The sequence below is a fragment of the Poecilia formosa genome, unplaced genomic scaffold (genome assembly GCF_000485575.1).
Source record: "Poecilia formosa unplaced genomic scaffold, Poecilia_formosa-5.1.2 Scaffold7, whole genome shotgun sequence".
In the NCBI taxonomy this organism is placed as follows: domain Eukaryota; kingdom Metazoa; phylum Chordata; class Actinopteri; order Cyprinodontiformes; family Poeciliidae; genus Poecilia; species Poecilia formosa.
Genome location: NW_006799946.1, coordinates 896623 through 916186, shown reverse-complemented (window position 1 = coordinate 916186; position 19564 = coordinate 896623). Strand labels below are relative to the sequence as shown.

The following is a 19564-nucleotide window of genomic DNA, read 5'->3' as shown; positions in this document are numbered from 1 at the left end:
ATAAGCCGGACTGGGGGAAAAATGAAGGCTGTGTGAAAACATGAAGCTTGTGGGGTTAATGTTTGGAATGAATTAGTGAGCAGGAAGAATGGTTCAGCTGGAAGACAACATGGTTAAGGACCGACCTAAAATTACAGGGCAACAGATGCACAGTCTAAACATCTAAAGCAACCCGATAGCTCAGTGGAGAAAGACAGTCATATCATAATGCAGGCATGTAGGCCCTGTATTGAGTGAGTCAGTCTTTCCGACAGAACACTTTTTCCCCCCCTCCCAAAGCCTCATTTTAACAAACTCAAAGTGCAAAGAGAACATACATCACCAAAATCACCTTTTGTTTATTTGCAATTCAAATGTTATTTTTTTTTTGTAAATTAGTTTACATTGAGCCTAAAAGCGGCTGCACTACTTTAAATAAATCAATAAAACAACAACATACAGGTGATATTGTGCAGATTTTTTAAAAAGCATCCACTGCTGCTCTCCTGGTAATTATTTCCATGTCTCGGTTTCCTTTCAAATCCCTGATTTGGGTTTAATTTGTCGTCGCCTAATTTGCTTCACTTCCACGCTGTGACCTGCACACATGAGCGGTGTCGGTCAAACATGAAAACACGATCACTCAGCCAGTTCCACGGTGCGCGCTCCCCAAACCCACCCCACCTCACCCTCCACTTCATCTAACCCTCAAACTCCCCCCGCCCCTGTCCCTCTGCCATTGGTCGGACGCGGAGCGGGGGGCGGGTCGCGATGGAGCAGGCGATTTAAAATGGTTTGGGGGAACTCAGCGCGAAGCACATTATCAAGACCGGTCATCCAGAGACACGAGGGACGTCTCAGCTCGTTAGTGCCAAAGTAAATAATAAGCGGAGCGGTTAAACGGAGGCCACGGGAGCGTCTGGATTATATTTCAGACATCTTGATCCAAGCCGGTCCACAGATGCTCAACAGGTAGGAGCAGCTTATTGCACAAACTGTTTGTAATAAGACCGTAAACAGTCGAAGTAGTTTTAAAGTGCTTTTATTTGAATTATTTTTGATTCAACTCCTGACTTTGATGGGTTCAGATGTTTCTCTTTGACGCTCAGACTTCCTGCCTTTTACACTCCAAATGCGCGCGGTCACATCTGTCTGACAGCCCGCGGAAAAGTTTTTAATTTTTTTCTCACTCATTTCATTTTTTTTTTTTTTGTTGTTTCTTTATGGGTAAAATGTGGATGTGGATGTCTATGTGCGGGATTGCTTCATATTACAGCGCATTTCCCCCCAGCCCTGCACCTGTTAAAATGTGTCCTGCGGGTTTGGTACGTTCTCTGTCAGACAAGTAATAAATGTTTCAAATTATATACAAGCCAGTATAAGATGGTCAGAGAGTTTTGAACATCTGTTTAACTTTCTGCTTGCAAAACAGCCGGGAATAAAAATGAAAGGTGTCGCTTAGATTTGTATGCATTTAATTAATATTTCATAAATTAAAACAACATCCAACAGCAATGTGCTGTAAAATAATCAGACTTCCTTCATCACGCTATGCAGCCTGCGTTGCATTTGACTGTGGATGCACATCAAAAATGCGTCTAAATTACCCACTGATATTTTTGCCCAGCTGTAGCTTTTGATGTTTAACACAGCAGAGAAGTTGCGTCAGCCATATGTTGCGCCGGTGTGAAACTTCACTTTGAATCAGCAGAGGTTGCGCAGTGTACACACCCTACTTGTGGTACCGGTACATCTGAAGAAGCTTCTAGCTCTCTCTACCTGATTCCCTTTCACAAGCATTATGCAAGATAGAGAAGTTCACTGCGAGTTAAAGAAATAAAATAAATAAATCATAGTTCAGCTGGTCCATTATGACTTTTGTCGCCAGGACAGCCAGACCTAATGAGAGATGCTTTGGTTCTGCTGAGAGAAGCACAGCAGAAAGATGAAATCCCTCCAGCGGGAGTTTGTTGTGAGTCAACAAGCTGTGCATCATAAATGGAGCTCATGCTTCTGCTCCAAAGAACAAGTGCACAAACCCTGGGAGTGACATTAGGTCACCAACCGAACGTCAACAAAATATGCAGCTTTCAATGCCGACTAGACACAGACATTACACATTTTATCAGTTGTGCACAAAATTTATTCCATATGCAGTATTTTGCAAACACATGACATTATGCTTTATATAGTTGTGTAACTTTACAAGTTTTGTTGTATTTTGTATCATTTGTTGCATGTTATGTACATTCTGACAGAGAATGACTCGTTTCCTTAGTAAAGAAAAACAAACAAAACATTAAACTATTTACCTGATCTGGTATTTGCCATATAAACTCTGTAATGCTAAACTGAATTGGAAATGATCAGATCATGAGGGGCATCTAAGAAAAGTAAGACTGTTTTGTAAATGGGCAAAAACTGGACTGAAGTGCAATTACTGTGCAACCTCTGTTAGTTCAAGCTGCAATATAAATTACAGTTAAATTTTTATGTTTGTCAAAATGGGGTAAACTCTGAGTTTGAGACAAGTTCCCTCATCCTAGGCTTTAGGTTCCTGATTGTTTTTCTCAGGCTGCATAAACGCTGTATAAATCCATCTCCAGTGATTTAATGTTGTTTTATGTTTTCTTATTTGAATAAAGTTTACCGATTCTGTTTTCACTAGTTTATCTAACAGATCATTATCTCTGTGTTTCTGCAGCAGATGTCGTTGATGAGGTCCAGTGCCCCAATGAAAGAGGAGTGACCACTTCATCCTCCTCCTCTTGTACTCCCACCCTGAGGCGTCCCTTCTGCCGCCTCATTTTGTCACCATTTTCTCCCTTAGTTGGTCTCCCGAAGCGTTTCAAAACTGTTTCTCCAACGCTTCTTCCAGAAACTCAGACTGTTCTCTAAAGCAGAAGCAGCACAGCCCTCCCAGACTGAGGTGATGGGAAGTGTGCGAGCCAGCCGCTACAGCACCGTGTCATCAGAAGAGGACAGCATGAAGCTCGCCACCACGGGGGTACCAAACGGCAAGGCTAAGGTGCACACGAGACACCAGCCGCAGAGCCGCTTCGTGAAGAAAGACGGCCACTGCAATGTGCAGTTCATCAACGTGAGCGAGAAAGGTCAGCGCTACTTGGCCGACATCTTCACCACGTGCGTGGACATCCGCTGGAGGTGGATGTTCATCATCTTCTGCCTTGCCTTCCTCCTGTCGTGGCTGTTCTTCGGCTGCATCTTCTGGCTTGTGGCCATCTTTCATGGGGACTTGGAAAGTGATACAAAGAAGTGCATCTCCAACGTGAGCAGCTTCACTGCTGCCTTTCTCTTCTCCATCGAGACCCAGACTACCATTGGCTACGGCTACAGATACGTGACAGAGGAATGCCCCGTTGCGGTCTTCATGGTGGTTTTTCAAAGCATTGTTGGATGCATCATCGATGCCTTCATCATTGGTGCGGTCATGGCCAAAATGGCAAAACCCAAGAAGAGAAACGAAACTCTGGTGTTTAGTCACAACGCCACAGTGGCCATGAGGGATAACAAGCTTTGCCTGATGTGGCGCGTGGGCAACTTGAGGAAGAGCCACCTGGTTGAGGCACACGTTCGAGCTCAACTCCTCAAATCTAGAACGACAGCGGAGGGAGAGTACATCCCTCTTGACCAAATGGACATAGATGTAGGCTTCGACAGTGGAGTCGACCGCATCTTTCTGGTCACCCCGATCACTATCGTCCATGACATCAATGAGGACAGCCCCTTTTACAACATGAGCAAGCAGGATCTGGAAAACTCAGACTTTGAAATTGTGGTGATCCTAGAGGGCATGGTGGAAGCCACGGCAATGACCACGCAGTGCCGCAGTTCGTACGTTGCCAACGAGATCCTGTGGGGCCACCGCTTCGAGCCTGTTCTCTTCGAGGAGAAGAACTACTACAAGGTGGACTACTCTCGCTTCCACAAGACATACGAGGTGCTAAACACTCCCCTATGCAGTGCCAGAGACCTGGCAGAGAAAAAATACATCCTGTCCAACACCAATTCCTTCTGTTATGAAAATGAGATGGCACTAGACAAAAAGGAGGACACGGATGAGGGCAACGGGGGCAGCGTCGGTCCCGACGGCACCCAGATGGACAGCATCTCAGAGACTGAACACAGCCAAGTCATGGTACCGCTGGAACCAAGGCCTCTGAGGCGAGAATCAGAAATATGACGACTCAGACTTCTCATGAGAGACTGAAAGAAAAACAAAAACAACAAAAAAACATCTCCTCTCTGCTCTGAAGGCTTGATAAGCCAAGTCAGGAAGGGGAAGTCAAGTGGTACTGCTGTGGGAAGCCGGAAAAGGTCCAGGACTCTATGTAAGGGGTCTGTCTTTACTTTGACTACACACAGTATGATGAAACACAGCACTATGAAGCATGTGCTCAATGCAGAACTAATTCTCCTCCAAGAACTCCCCACTAATGTGTGCTCCGTCTCTGCAAAGAGGAAGCAGGTTGTTGTAATGACCTCAGAAGTGAAGAAATGTACCTGGATGTCCCGTCTAGCAAGTACAAGGCGCTTTCTGAGTTTTTTTTTAGATTTTTAGTGCTGCTACAGGATAGAGAAATGACACACTTGCATCTCTTTCATTTTGACGCTTTTACCTAGAACCAAAGAGTTAAAAAAGAAAAAGTCGGAACAAAGAAGGTACAAAGCAGAGTATTTGTTCCTGAGCTGGTCTCAGAGCAAGAAGATATCACAGATCACTGTCTCTGTATGCAATAAAAGAAATAAAAAATGTGTCCTCTGACGTGACAGCGCTGATTCTCTGAGCTTATGTTTTACAGCAGTTGATCGTAACGTCTGCTAAGAGCTGCTCAAATCAACTGAAACCTCTGAGCAGAGCAGTGTTATTCCCTCAAAACTGACAGAAACCATTAATTTAAAGAGAGTTAAAGGGTTTAAATATGGGGGATGTGAATGTTCCAAAAGAAGTGCTGCTAAGGTGTTGCTTCAGTTGTTTTCTTCTTTTTTGTTTTTGCAGTTTGTTACTGAAAAATACCAAAGAGTATTACTATCATAGTTATGTTTGTTTAAACCAACACCTGATTAGATTTTGGTACAGAAAAGTAGAATATTCTAGGGAATTTTAATAATGTTTGTTTTTAAAGAATGTGTGTACAGTTTCTTTTAATATTTTTGTTTTCTTTACAGTGATCATCCTTATCTTGAGCCACTTCATCAAGCCTTAATCTGAGTGGTCAGAATGACCAGAGAAATATAAGTTGGTTTTTGTAGTTTTCAGAACTAAAACATTTTGTTTTTTTTTTTTTCAGAACTAAAACATTTTGTTTTTTTTTTGGATGATTCTTTTTTATTATTTTTGTCTTCAACTTGAATTAAAAAAATATGTTGATTACTAAAGACAAACCTACTTCACAGGTTTTAAAATATGATGAAGCAATGCAAGATTAGAAACTACAATCTCTGAACGAAGATTGTGTCATAACCTCTAACTGAATCCGCTTCTTTTGTGCTGTGAGAAGACTAAAGATCATCTTTCAACATCAACACTACCTGAGTCTTCGTTCTGTGTTGAGAATGTAAGACTTGAAAAAAAAAAAAAAAAAAAAAAAAAAAAATTCAAAGCCAAATGTACTGTAACCCCAGCACATGAAGGTCTGCTGCACAAAGAAAAACACATTTATATCATGTATGTTTTGTTGAAAACAAACAAACAAAAAAAAAACACGGAAAGCCGCTCGGCTACACATGTAAATACTTGTCCTCCCTGTTGCAGTTGTTTTTTGTTAGGGGTCTTCCAAATGTACTGCAAAGTCACAGAATGTACAGATTTTTGTATTATTGTTATTATTATTATTATTATTGTACATTATATTATATTGCTATTTTTCAATAAAATGTCAATGGACAAATATAATCACTGTGTCAATAATTTCTCTTTCATTTATCACTTAGTTTTTTATATAGGGACAAGCATCTGGTATCAGCAAAAATCCAATACTCGAGACATTAGCAGCCTAAGCAAATTCACAAGACCCATCAACAGCAAAGCCTTTGATGACATAAAATATACGGTTTAAAATGAAATACAAAGAGTAAAAAAATAGGAGCCACTCGGACACAACAGTAGAAAACAAAAACACAGAAATGCTGTAAATTACGTGAGTCAAAGTGCTTTACAATTTCACCAAACACTAAGATGAATACAGTGTAAACAGCTGATGAAATACAATAAGAGATACGAGCCAATGTAAGGAATAAGATTGATACAAAATCATTTTAAATCTCACTTTTAGCTCAAAGCCATTTAAATAAATGGTGACTTTCATGGCAAGAGGACATATCCCTTCAAAAGGAAACTGATTCAGCTTAAATCAAAATGATTCTAAGCTTCAAGGTCAATTTTGTACCTCTTTGATCAGGGCAGCACAAAATCGTACTAGGGGCTCCCCGAGCAACACTCTGGAGACCCCTTATGTACATGGAGCGTTTTCTCTATAAGCTCTTCAGAGAAACCACTTAAAACTTTAATACCAAGATGAAAAACTTTCCAACAAAACTTAGAATATTGTCTCCATTGATGAAGAAGAAATCCAAGGCCAGTTTTCCCTACTGACATGCAAGAGAAGATAACTTACGTCTTCCCTGAAACTTCACTTTTAGCTGAGTGACATTTCTTTTTAGCGAGCCGCACTGATTGTACTGACGAGCGATGTAACACCAACCTGCTACCTCACCTTCTTTCACTCCATGTAGGAGGGATTAACACCTTCTTTTGTTTCCTCCATCTGCTCTCAGAAATGCTTCACTTTCATCCACCTCCCATCCCACCTTAGACTGTTTCTGTCATCCGTCTCTGGAGTTATATAACGGATCCAGGAGATGAAATCCTCAAGTTGAGAGAAGATTTTTGATTTAAAAATTAACTTTAAGTAAACCAATGTCCTCTATTTTGGTAAGTACAAAATAGAGGACATTTTGTACTTACCAAAGTACAAACCTTCTCACAGGTTAATCTGTGAGAAGGTTAAAGGAGTCCATGTGTCTACAATAAACATTTACTGTAACATTTTTTTTATTAGCATATATATCAAGGCTTTATTGAATTCAATCTTTTATGTAATATTTATGTAACTTTAATTTGCTTAAATATTTAAAAAAATGGTTTTTCAATTTCACTGTTTTGAAATTGTGAAAAGCTTCATATGTGAAAGTACTGGATTATGAAAGCCACACTGTTAAAAAATCTCAGCTTTGGTGGCGATGGTAGCTGCCAGTCGAGAACTGGATTTTGATCTTTGTCAAAAAAAACAACAACAAAAAAAAAAATAAAACACAATACTTAAACTATATAATGAAATTTTGTAATATCATTTCACCTGTTGCAGAGGACAAATACTCAGAGAACTTAAATAAATGTAATGCTTTGAAAAGAATGTGAGGCTATATTGCCACCTTCCTGTAATAATGGCCAAAGTCAGTTCTCGAAAAAGTGATTTTTTTTTTTTTTTTTTTTTTGCCTAAATCATCTTTGGCAAAAACATTAGGTGTTGACTTTTCTGTCATAATCATTTGTGGCAAAAAAATGACTTACGCCATTATTTTAGGAAGATGATTATATCTGAAAATTGAATCATTTTGTCAAGTGTTATAGACTCTGACATTTATAAGCAATTAATCAATTCAAAGAAAGACAAAATCTGTTCTGTACGAGACACTTTATGTCCACAGGTAGAAAAGGACCGTCACCGACGCAGCTGACAGAAAAACCTCAAAAACGACGTTTTCTGAGAGGCTCTCGAGTGAGTGTGTGTGTGATCTTTTCTTTTCAGATAAGCTGCGTTATTTGACACATCTTGATCATGTTAAAAAGTGAGAGATACAATCTTTATTTTTTGTAATCTATCCTCTGTCTGAGACATTAGGCTTAAATCCTCACCGCGTAGCATAAGTGAAATGTTTGAAATTTTTACTTGGAAAAGAAACAAAGCTTCTTTATTGCTATTTTGGTAAACAAAAGCACTTTTTTTTTTCTTACATCCAAAACTTGGCTCTATTTTGTCAATGCAGGGTGGGAAAATAAGGAGGCACTTTCCGGTCACACCATTTAATATTGCTTTTATTTATTGGATTATTAATATAAAGTTGAGAGCAGGAAAGGCCCATCCTGCTAGGAAGGAAGAATAGTAGCACATTGTTAAGGCGAGAGCAGCAGAACCTCACTGCTGTAGGTGAACGGCTGCTTCTGCTGTGTCGTTTATAACAATAACTGTGAATCAGTTCAACAAACAATCAAAGGTAAATGTTAAGCCAGCTCCCATTATTTCTGTGTAAACATCTGACATATCAAATAGCCGAGCCAATTACTCATTTTATCACTATTTATTTGTGCCCAGCGTCCGCTGAGCCCCGGTCAAGATTTAAGCAGCGAGCGTAATCTGGAAGTAACAATGCAGGAGTTAACGCGCTTGGATCTGCAACACAAACACAGCCTGTGCTCCTGAACTATAACCGGAACGCCGGGCTTTTGCGGAGGCTTCTGGGAAAGCTGGTGTTCAAACAGACTCAGTTTTCCTGCAGACCTGTGATCCTTGGTGTTTTGTCTGCAAATATAGTAAAGTCTTCCTGCTTCACATGGACCCCTGCCTGACCAGACAAAACTATCAGTCCACATGGTGGCTGGCTTGAGGAGGCAGTAGCCTTTGGGGGCTGTGGTCAGATCACTGTGTTGACCCAGATAACCTTTTACTTACAATGACACTTTGGTGTGCTGCTCACTTAAGATAAACAGCTTGATTTTATATTTTAAAATAGATCTTTTTGTTTAAAAAAAATAATAATAATGCAGCTTTAATATTTCTGACCAGCTTTCCTTTGTCATAATAAAAAAAAAATGTTGTTTTTTTTGTTCCACCAACCCAGCAGACGTAAACAAAGAGAAAAAGAAAAAAGCAAAAGATCAATAAAATGTTTGACCATGTTTGACAGAATATTTCTTTCAGAATAAACTCTTTTTCATAAGCTCTCCTTTTCTGACTGGATAACAGTCTCTTCGAGGACTTCTCTATTCGCGTCTTCCACTGCCAACTTGTGATTAGAGAGACAGAAACAGAACAAGAAACTTCTGTCTCTTAAAATACCAAGGAACCAATCTAGTCAGGAGCAACAACTGTTTACATACTAGGCAACTTTTTAAGAAGCACATATGCCCCACAAAATATAATCCTCATGGGAAAAGATTTTTTTCATTCAGTCAGCAGGAAAGTTCACTTCTTGATGACCTCAAGTGTAGGTATAAGTTCAGACTATATTTGCCTCTTTACTTTTCCTTCGAAGCTACATTTGGACGTCATCTGTCACCATTTAATCGCACTTATAATTCTCTTATTATGAAGTCCTGCATTACCATGTCTAGTCAAATACCCTTATAAATTACAATTGCATTCCAATTTATCATATAACAAAACAAAAGGGCAAAGAAGCCATTATCTGCCTAGCAGATGAAAATACTTTTGACTAACATCAGAAACTGCATATTTCTAATTAAAATATTTGTGGTTGCAGCAGAATGTTATTGTTGAAAGGGCAGCGTTTCCTCACGTTCACATGATGTCAAAACTTTGTACACACGTACATCAACGCTTGAGCAATATTTCATGTTGTCGACGTACAAAATTTCACAGCAGAAATCAGAAATCATAGAGCTGTTCACAAAACTGTGAACAGAGGCTACTTGAAGTTTCATTTCATATTTCTGCTTGAAATATCCCAACCCATTTTCTTACTCAAACATAAATTTTCAGTTTTGGGAACTCAGTTATCAGGAAAACTGACCTAGAGTAATCAGAAATACATCATCAGCACAAAGTCTTGACGCTCACTAAGGACTCTGGAATGTCAGAATCAGAAGACCTGAAATGCCTCGTTGCCAATTGATTTAAGTTGACTTTAAATGCCAGCCAGCTGCAGCTGACAACTTCTTTGGGTGACTTCCAATAAGTGTCAACATCAGAAACAAAAGCATCCATCATTGTTCCAATACAGTTTCCCTTGAATTTGTGACCTATACTTTGCATAAAAAAAAAAAATAAAAATCTTCTTTTCATTCTTATCTTAGGTAGCAAACACATCCTTTCTTTGCACATCTCTCCAAGGTTCCTGGAGAGCTGATTATGGAAGAAGTCACCTTGTACTGATTGCATTATTTGCCTTGGGAGAGCAGTTGACATATTTGAGTTTTCTTACAGTTCAGGTTTCTGCTCATCAAAAACGAGCCACAACTGGTTCTATAAATCCAGTTCTGACAACCTTAAATTCTGAATGACTCAGTCAGGATAAATTTCTCTACTTCCGAACTGATTTAACAGAAGGCTTGTAAACAACGTGTTGCTGAATAATTCATCAGCCTTCTCGATACCCGTTTGCCTTGCTGTGTCCTCTTAGAAGGCAAAATTGGATTTCACCCTGCTCACCAGATAATTCCTGTCCCTAAAGACACGTTTCCATTTCCTGCATCTGTTAGCTGGCACCTTCTCAACAGAAAGGGACAGAAGACCGCAGGTATTATATCAAAAAGCATCTCCACTGGAGCTACATTGTCACTGACAGCGGTAGTTGCTCGGTAAAGCTATGAGACGCCTTGTGTTTGGGCTGAAGCATGTACATGAACCCCGCGGCAGAAAACCTGGCAATTTGCTTCACACGTTCTTTCTGATTAGTTGAGAGACATGTTCTTCTAGTTTTTATCACTTCACTAATAACATTTCATTAGAAATAATCATATAAAAGAAGCAATGTTCCTCTGCTTCCACAAAGTAAAGAGACCAAAGCATTAAATATCCACCAAAAAAAAAAAAAGTTTCCGAGTCGGAGCACAGGAGTTTGTTTAACAGATTCCAGCTCTGATCCTCCTATTATATCAATCCCAGCAGAATGTCATGTTGGCAACAAAGCTAAAGAATGTGAGTGATGCGAGAGGCCATATGATTTAGCGCCGTAATGCCGCAGTTATTTGGCCTTTTGTTGCCAGTCACAACAGGGTGACAATGTACAGTGCAGGTTGGCACACCTTGTGGTACAGTGCAATTCTGCTGCCTCATCTGATACCACAAACATAAACACACGGGCAGCAGCCAATTAGGAAGGTTTCCCATCATCACCACTGCTATCATCGTGAGGCAGAATCGCTTCGTTAATCCAATCTGGCCTCACTCGTTCTTTTTATAGAGCATGACACAGACAGCTCAAACATCAGTGAGCGAGCAGCACGAACAAATCAAATCAAAGATTTGACTTTCCTTCACAGGTCTATGGCTGACGAGAAGAGGGGAGCAAATCATAACAGGATTATAAAATAAAAAGTAACATTAGCATCAGACTCACACAGTCTTTTACTGTATCCTGATCTAAAAGATGCTTCAGTCCCACTCTGTCCAAAATTATTTACTGTTGTAACTGGATGAGTCAACTATAGACAATAAAATATAAAACAAGTGATAGTATTAAAATAGTTCAATGAGCTATTCTTACAGGACTTTCTACACACATTATGAGTCACACATCCTTGAGTGAAATATTGATCTGAATAAATCAGCATTACCCACCACTGAAGCTGAGGCCAACAGACAAATTCACAAATCCTCATTCTGAATAAAATAATTCAAATTCTTAATGACGTTATTCAAATAACACCAAAACTGATTTTGCAATGCATGTTCAAAGTTTCTGCAGTAATGTAGAAACTGCAGAAAGGTCATCAACAATTTGACTGCAGGTGAAAGAGCGCCCATTGTTTTTGCTCCTGTTAAACAACCTCTCGGGTTTGTATCCGGTGGAGCAGCTGCTGGGAGCGCACTCAGATTGTGTAATGTTTGAAGGCTGCGGCTCAGCTGCAGTCAGAGCTTTAAAGCTGGCATGGAGCAGTCGAGGATTGCAGTATTTCTGCCTGTGGCGCCTCGTGAAACAAGGTTGTTGCTACTGGAAGGGTCGAATTTAGGGTACAGAAGGCACTGGGTTCACCAAAATTATAATTTCTGATGGTTTTTGGTCCATTGTGTGGACCAAAAACATTTTACATTTTACTTTGCTGCTCAGGTATTGTACTTTAAATTGGGTGCCGCTACATATTTTAAAAGTTTGCACATCAACGTATGCATGGCGCTGCAATGTTATTCATCGTGCATATGACAGAAAAAGCCACAAGGTGACAACATGCGTGTTGCTTACTGTAATGCTATCAATGTATATATTATAGAAGCATGTTTTAATTTAATCAGAATATCATCTAACGTTAAAATTTCAGATTCACTGCACACAAAACATATTTAATGCATTTATTTTAATTAATTTTGAAGATGTTGTTTTACATGTTAATTCAGTTTCATAGAAAATAAAACTATGTTGTATAGACCAAGGAAAACCTTTTTATTAACAGGAATGTTATGACCATGTTATAACCTATTCCTTTGTATCACATATTTGAATTTCAACTTTCTAACCAAGTTTCTGAAATGTATTAACTTTTGAATAACAATCTGCCTAATAGATTTTTGGGGTTTGCAAAATTTCAATTAAGCATCTCCATTAACAGCCTGCAACTGCAAACCCCAGCGGCAGTTTGGAGCAGATGCACACTTCAAGATGGCAGAGCTGAGGTCTGTTTTGTGGGTGTCTGAGCCCAGACAAAGATTTAGTTTGAGCGGTCAGTTGGATATTAAACAGATATTAAAGCTAACAGTTTCTCTTGTATGTCCAACCAGTAATATTAACCAGTGGTAGTCATGGTTGCAAGACTCCGCCAGAGTTATTTCATGGGTCAAAAGGTGAAAAACTTTGGAAGCCATCGTCTCTGACGACTAAGTAGATGTGTTTACTCCATACACTACAGCCATGCTTCAGTGGACTTTTGGACACCTTGTATATTCTGTACAGAATGTGCCATGCAGCATGTATATGGGATAGAATGACCGTTTACCACATTTTTACACAACTCTCACTGAAGCACAAGTGAATCAGGGTTCAGACAGATCCCTGTTTTGTCCTCCCAGAGTCTATTTTCGTTTGCCAAACACTTCACAGCTGATATCTTACCCTCCCTATTCTGGGTGGTCAATTTGAGGAGAAGAGGTTTCACTGTGACTGTCACAGAGGGTCCAATCTGGAAGGAACGTTAGATTTTAGATAGCATTGCGGAAATAAAATATATTCAACCCTTTGCTTATGTAAAAATATTCATAAAATCTGACACAGAAATAATTTTAAGAAATTCTTTCTGACTTTGAAACAAGGATTTAGTCCTGGAAGAGAGAATTCTTCCTGCAATCTTAAAATCTTAATTTATATGGCAATAACAGAAGAGTGACTGTTAAGAGAAAGGGAGATTTCATCCATGACTTTTATTAAGAGTACCAATTTAAAAAAATATATATCTCTAAGACTTTATAGGAACACTTGCTTTATACTCAATTCACTGGAAATTATTATTTCTAGCATTGTTATTGACATTATCATTTATGGTTATGGGTTTAACAAACAGAACATTTTAATATTTTTATTTTGATCATAAATTATAATAATACTACACTGATAAAGGCTTCAAGTAATAGCAGGGAGTAAGAAGTACGACAAAATATGGAACAGTGGCCAGCCAACCAAAATGTCTCCTAGAGCATATCATCAAGAGAACCCAAAACAATATCTAAAGCCCTGCAGAGCAAAATGTTATTCAATTAATCTCAGTGTTCATGATTCACCAATAAGAAAGGAATTGACTTCCACAGGATGGTTTCAGGGTGAAAAACACTGCTGGCCAAGAAGAACTCAAATGCCCATCTCATATTTAACGAAATATGAGATAGGCCAACATTTTCTAGTCTATAAGAGGCATGTGTGTCCCATTGCATTTGGTTTAAAACTAAACCAGCTGTTCAGAAAAACAATGACATAATTACAGTGAAACATGGGGGTGGTAGAGCGATATATTAGGGCTACACTGCAGCACATGATCCACATCTGATTGGATCCAGATCCAATCAGTCACATTCGATTGTGTCGATTACAGTGGGTTAGTAAAAGTTTCCGACACTGAACATCTAAAAGATATGAAGCTGAATACAAGGACAGTTGTGGTCAGGCAATTTTCTACAACTTCACTATAATATTTAGGATTTTATTTTGATGTTTACTTCAGTGTTTTTCTGGGATTTTTTTTTCAGATTTTATGGATTATATTTCAAAGCCAATGTATTAAGTTCTGAAAAAACATAGATCTATGCTTTGTTCAAAATTGATGCCTTGCAGACAAACAGTTCAGACTTTGTCTAAGGGTTTGTGTAAAAATGTACAAAACTTTTTAATTTACAACATGAATTGAGCACATTTGCCTATCTCCACTCCTGTTGAGTAGGTCGTCTTTTATAGGTGCAACATAAACAATCCCATTCTTTCTCAATTTTCCAGACAAGCTGATGGCCTAGTTATCCTGTTGATTTTATCTTGCAGGATGCACAGAGACATTGTCAGTGATTAAATGAACATCACAAAAGGTTGGGATAAGGCTGTGTTGTCTTGTGTGTGTGTGTGTGTGCCAGATATCTAGTGACAAACAGAGAGATTAACAACTCGGAGTGAGGAAGTAGTAGGTGGATAGGAGAGGGAGGTTATACACTGGTCAGTGTGGCTAATCAAGGACTTGGAGGGCAGTGACAGGGAGGAAGGAAAGCAACAGCTGAGGACAGAAAGGGACACTTTTAGTTTGAGCTTTGTGGGGACAGATGTTGGTCAAGTAGGGCAGTGCTTTTCCACTGCCTCTTTTGAGAGGCAGCAGCAACTTATGCTTGTCCCTTTTGTGATATAAATGAAAAAACTCTTTAAATTCAACAGATCAATCTGGTGTTATAAAAGAAGATCCCAGTGATTAGTTATCCTGGTATCAACAGTATACCCAGGTTCCTTTGGTCCTGTTCTTTGTAAGCAACTTAAAGTTCAAGATGAAACAGAGATGAACTATTGTCGCCATTCTCTAAACAATATCTCAGACTAGCCCTTTGTGCTATTGGCTATTGGCTGATCTTTATCACTTTCCAAAATGAGTGGCAAACATATTGCATGATTTCACTATATTTCAATTATAAAGATAACTGTACAGGACAAACATGAAGATTTCAACCACATGTGAATCCATGTTTATAATTATACATTTAATATGGGGGAAAATTTTAATATTTGACAAGAACTAAATCAGTAAAAAAAATTAACTAAGTGGTTGTTTATTTTATTTTCTTAACTACACACTCACTTATAATGATAGGGACAAAGTAGAACACCATAGACAAAAATTTGGAGTCTGTGGATAGCTTTTAATGAAAAACGCAAATGGAAACACAAACACAAGCAGCACAATGCACAGAAAACCATGAGGGTTGACCAAAGACAGGAAGTAAACTGGAGAATCCAATATGGTCTGACTGAGAGTGAGTGGTATAAATAGTGGGGAGCTTAATTACTGAACAAAGAACAGATGGTTGATTAGAAACAGGTTCCAGCTGGGTAGAAACCAGCCAGGTAAGCTGAGAGGGAGAAAGAGAAATGGCTTGAGAGGAGAGAAGACGGCAGTATACAAATCTAACAGTGATAGAATCTGAAAGAAAAACCAAAGAATAAACAAACAGTAAAAGTTTAACATAAGTAAATAAACACCAGATAAGGAGCACTAATTTAATCAATAACTAAGAATGAGCACAAATCAGAAAGTGATTGGAGATGCAAACCCAAGAGAAAACCAAAACAACCTGAGATTGTCACAGTTGCATCATATTCAAAAAGACTTAATGCAGTTATTGCTGCAAAAGGTGGATTAACAAAGAAGAGGTTGTGAATTTATCCGTTTTCTATTTTTAATTAATTTGCAAAAATATCACAAAAAAAAACTTCATTATCCTAATAGGGTATTTACCTAAGACCGGATATGTCCCACATGTTTTTTTTTTGTTTTGTTTTGTTTTGTTTTTTTTGTTGTCCCAATAGTTTCCTAAAGTCAACGAGTTAATCTGAAGAAAACCATCGGGAAACAATATATTTAGAAAATGTCTGCTCTCGGCTTTTATATTTTTGTGTGTGGAATTTTGAGAAACTAGATTCATTTAATAGAGTTTGAAATAAGGCTATGACATAACAAAATGCAGTAAAAGTAAAGAGTTTTGAACACTTTCTTGATGCACTGTACCTTCAGTGATTCATTCAGTACATTGTTTTTTATTTTACTTTATTTTGTTAAGTTTTTTTTTTTGTTTTTTTTCACCGCGACATTGGGCAGTGTAATTTTCGGTCATATTTTCTGTTTTAATGTTCAGGCTAAAAAAGAAAAAAAGAAAATTAAAACTTGTGCAAAAAAAAAAAAAACAGTTATCTAACCTGCATTTAAGTGGTTTTAGGATAAGTTGAACGAGACAGACGCAAAACAAGTTTTTCAACCCATCTACATAAGCTTTTAAGGGAAGTGGAGCAGAAAATGCATCCAGGCTTTTAATATAATGATCTAAAAGTAGCTTGTGATCCGTACAGTCTGCACAGAGCTCATTTAAACACCAGAGATGTGACAGCCTCCCTGCTGTGAACAGCTGTTGCTATAGGCGCACGCAGTCTGGACTGGGAGGATGCTGACAACCAGCCACGTCAGCTCGGGGTCTAAACTCCCTCAGGAGGGACCGGTGTAAAAGGAACAGGTACATACAAGCACAGAAGGTAACAACAAATTGTTACAAATAATTAACCAGACAGAAATACCAGGTCGGCTCAGAGAGTCCAGTAAATGATTATTGCGCAGTTGGAATCGAAGATGTTTGATCATTCATTTTTCAGCTTACGCGAGATGTAAAGTTTTATGCTGAGGGATCATTTTCTTTCTAAAATGTGAAGTAACTTTAGCGTGAAAATCTCAAAGTGAGTTTGTCAAAACATATCAGAAATTGAGCAAGAAAATCTACCCGACTTTCTCTGTTCACCCAGATTTAAAAAGATAAATAAAATCATCTACTTTTTCAAATGTGATTAATGTCAAATGCTGGATATACTGGTTTTCCACTCGTTGCCAAATGTGAAAGCCAGTTTAACCTCAAGATGTGACAATTTAATTACATAAATATAGACATAAATAACGTAATTAGATTCTGCAAGTTTTCATTATTTCATGACCTGACCATTCTCCTTACATTAAAAAAAAACAAAAAACATATTTACTGTTTAGATATTGCCCTGAAAAGACTATTTAGAACAGTTTCCTTAATAAGTCCATAGAGAAAAATAACCACTGTTGTCATGGTCAGCCTGGTTAGATAATGGTATTGCTAACCATACAGTTACAGTTTGTGAATCACTTTGTCTTTTTCATGGGAACAATGTCCAGAGTTTTATTAATAATGTGCAGGAAAGGACAGCAGCACATTCAGCAGAAACAGGCATCTGACTTGTCTTCAATTAGAGGCCTAATTTAGTTGTCAGTGCCAAGGCAACCAACAAAGAGTCTGTATTTACTGAATCAGAGAAAAATCTCTTTAAAAGGCATAATGGCTCAAATTAGTCAGGATCCTCTTTAAAGAAGAGATATAAAGGAAATGGGGTCACGCCCATAATTAATGCTTAAAGGGTACCAGAACAGTAAACCCACAAACAAAGAGCTTTTATTTTTGAGTAGTGGGTGACACTGAAAGAGATCCCAATGCTGTGTGGACTCGAACAGGATGAAAGAGCCGGAAAAGCACAGAGATACAGCAAATAAAACACAAGAACATCAACAACAAAAAAAGTAGAATGGCTCTGGGTTGGTTCATCCTCCAGGATTTCAAATCCAGATTTTTTTTATCATGACATAATTATTGCAAGGTGATTTACTTCCTTTCGCAAACATACAATTTTTTTCTCTTTCTTTCTCACTTTGTTTTCTTTTTTCTGTTTTTTTTTTCTTTTTTTTTTAAAATCTAATCTGACATACATTGATCTTTTTTAAGATAGGATAGTAATGGGGTTTTTTCCCCAACATTTGGTCCACAGTCCTTGGTCGTGGTAATGCTTCTAAATCAGAAAAACTGTCTCACACTACAGAATAAGCAAAACACGGATAAGATTACAGTTAAGAAATCTAATAAATGTATGAATGTAACTACCTATTGCGCCATAGAGTCACAGGCTTCTGCTAAGCACTCAGATTCAAAGTCTGACACGTTGGTGTTTATGTAAGTACAATATCAGGTTTACTAAGGAAAGAGTGAATTTATGTTAAAAAAGTAAAAAAAAAAAAAAGTAAACACTGGTATTATAGTGAAGCTTTTGCTGAAGACGTATCAGGAACTTGCAAAATTGCTTCAGACTTCAGATCAGCTTCGTGTGCAATGCCAGTTAACTGGCATTGCACCAGTTTGAAGAGCAGTACTGCAACTCTCCATACACCTAGAAAAACTTTCCAGTACTTTCATTGAACTCTCTCTGAAAGGGTGTGGATGGTGGAAAAGTTTTGTGGTTTTCGAAATCGCAACCATTTAAAACCTTTACGGACTGTATTACTGGAACCTGGATCTGAAGCTCACACATAGGAAACCAAGACAGTAGAATTAGAGACTTACTTTCAACATCTGGGTGTTGCAGATTGGTGTTCACTCCACTCCCCCCCACCCCCACTTTTTTTTGTTTTTTTTGTTTTAGATCAGCTCACAAACTCAAATCTGACCCTACCTCCATGTGTCACTGCAGCCTCAAACAGGCTGATAATCAGCCAGTTTTAAGTGGAAAATTAAGCTGAAGCCTTATGGTGCGATGGAAAAAGATGGTGTTTTAACTTTCCTGGTGGAGGAAAACAACAGGGCACAAGGACCTGGTTGTCCTTCTTGATCACATGGCTTATGCACACACAATGATGAGGGAAAACCTGCCGTTCGGTATCCAGGAACACATCGGCTAAGACGTTCACAATAACAGGCTGGGGCTGATTAATGCTGACAGGGTCTGGCCTTTCATGGAGCCTAATGGTGTCGTGTGTCTGCGTGTGTGTGTGTGGGGGTGTGTGTGTGTGTGTGCGTGTGTGCGTGTGTGTGTGTGTGTTTGCCACTGTCACCTGTCTTGGTAGTCTTGCTCTCACCACAGCCTGAGTCTTTAGCCACAGACACTTCAGTTTGCAGCTCCTGTCTCTCCATAGAAACCGGGGGTGTGTGTGGATTAAGTAAACATGTCCTTGATCACATTATCTCCACTTTTCTTCTGTCTTACACAAAGCACATGATTTCTGCCTATACGTGTGCCGATTATGTAACACACACACAAAAAAGAAGAAAAATCTGGGTCTTCCGCACCACAAGACAGTCAATGTTTAAAATTAATTTATGTCAAAGATATTTCTGAAGAAATCCAAAAATTTGCTTTAAGTGGGTAACTTATTTGCGTTCTTCTGTCTGAATCCAATATTTATTGTGTAATGTCAGCCAACAATTGGAAAACGAAGCTGAAACAATGAAGCTAAAGTATCATCCATTCAATTAATTTATGTATTACTTAAAAACTATCCACACACAGATTTCCCCTCAGGATTGTGGATTATGTG

At 38.5% G+C, this 19564-nt stretch overlaps 1 protein-coding gene across 2 annotated transcripts; it reads left to right on the top strand.

Annotated features, from left to right (window-relative positions):
• The first annotated feature begins 799 nt into the window (after positions 1-799).
• Positions 800-4764, top strand: LOC103150767 (inward rectifier potassium channel 2-like). Of its 2 annotated transcripts, none has more exons than XM_007570514.2 (2): positions 800-951; positions 2687-4764. In XM_007570514.2, exon 2 carries the CDS (start codon positions 2912-2914, stop codon positions 4181-4183), a length of 1272 nt encoding a protein of 423 aa, XP_007570576.1. In that variant the 5' UTR covers positions 800-951; positions 2687-2911; the 3' UTR covers positions 4184-4764. The 2 variants fall into 2 exon arrangements, with proteins under 2 accessions (XP_007570576.1, XP_007570567.1); XM_007570505.2 differs by having other exon boundaries at positions 2684-4764.
• Positions 4765-19564: the final 14800 nt, after the last annotated feature.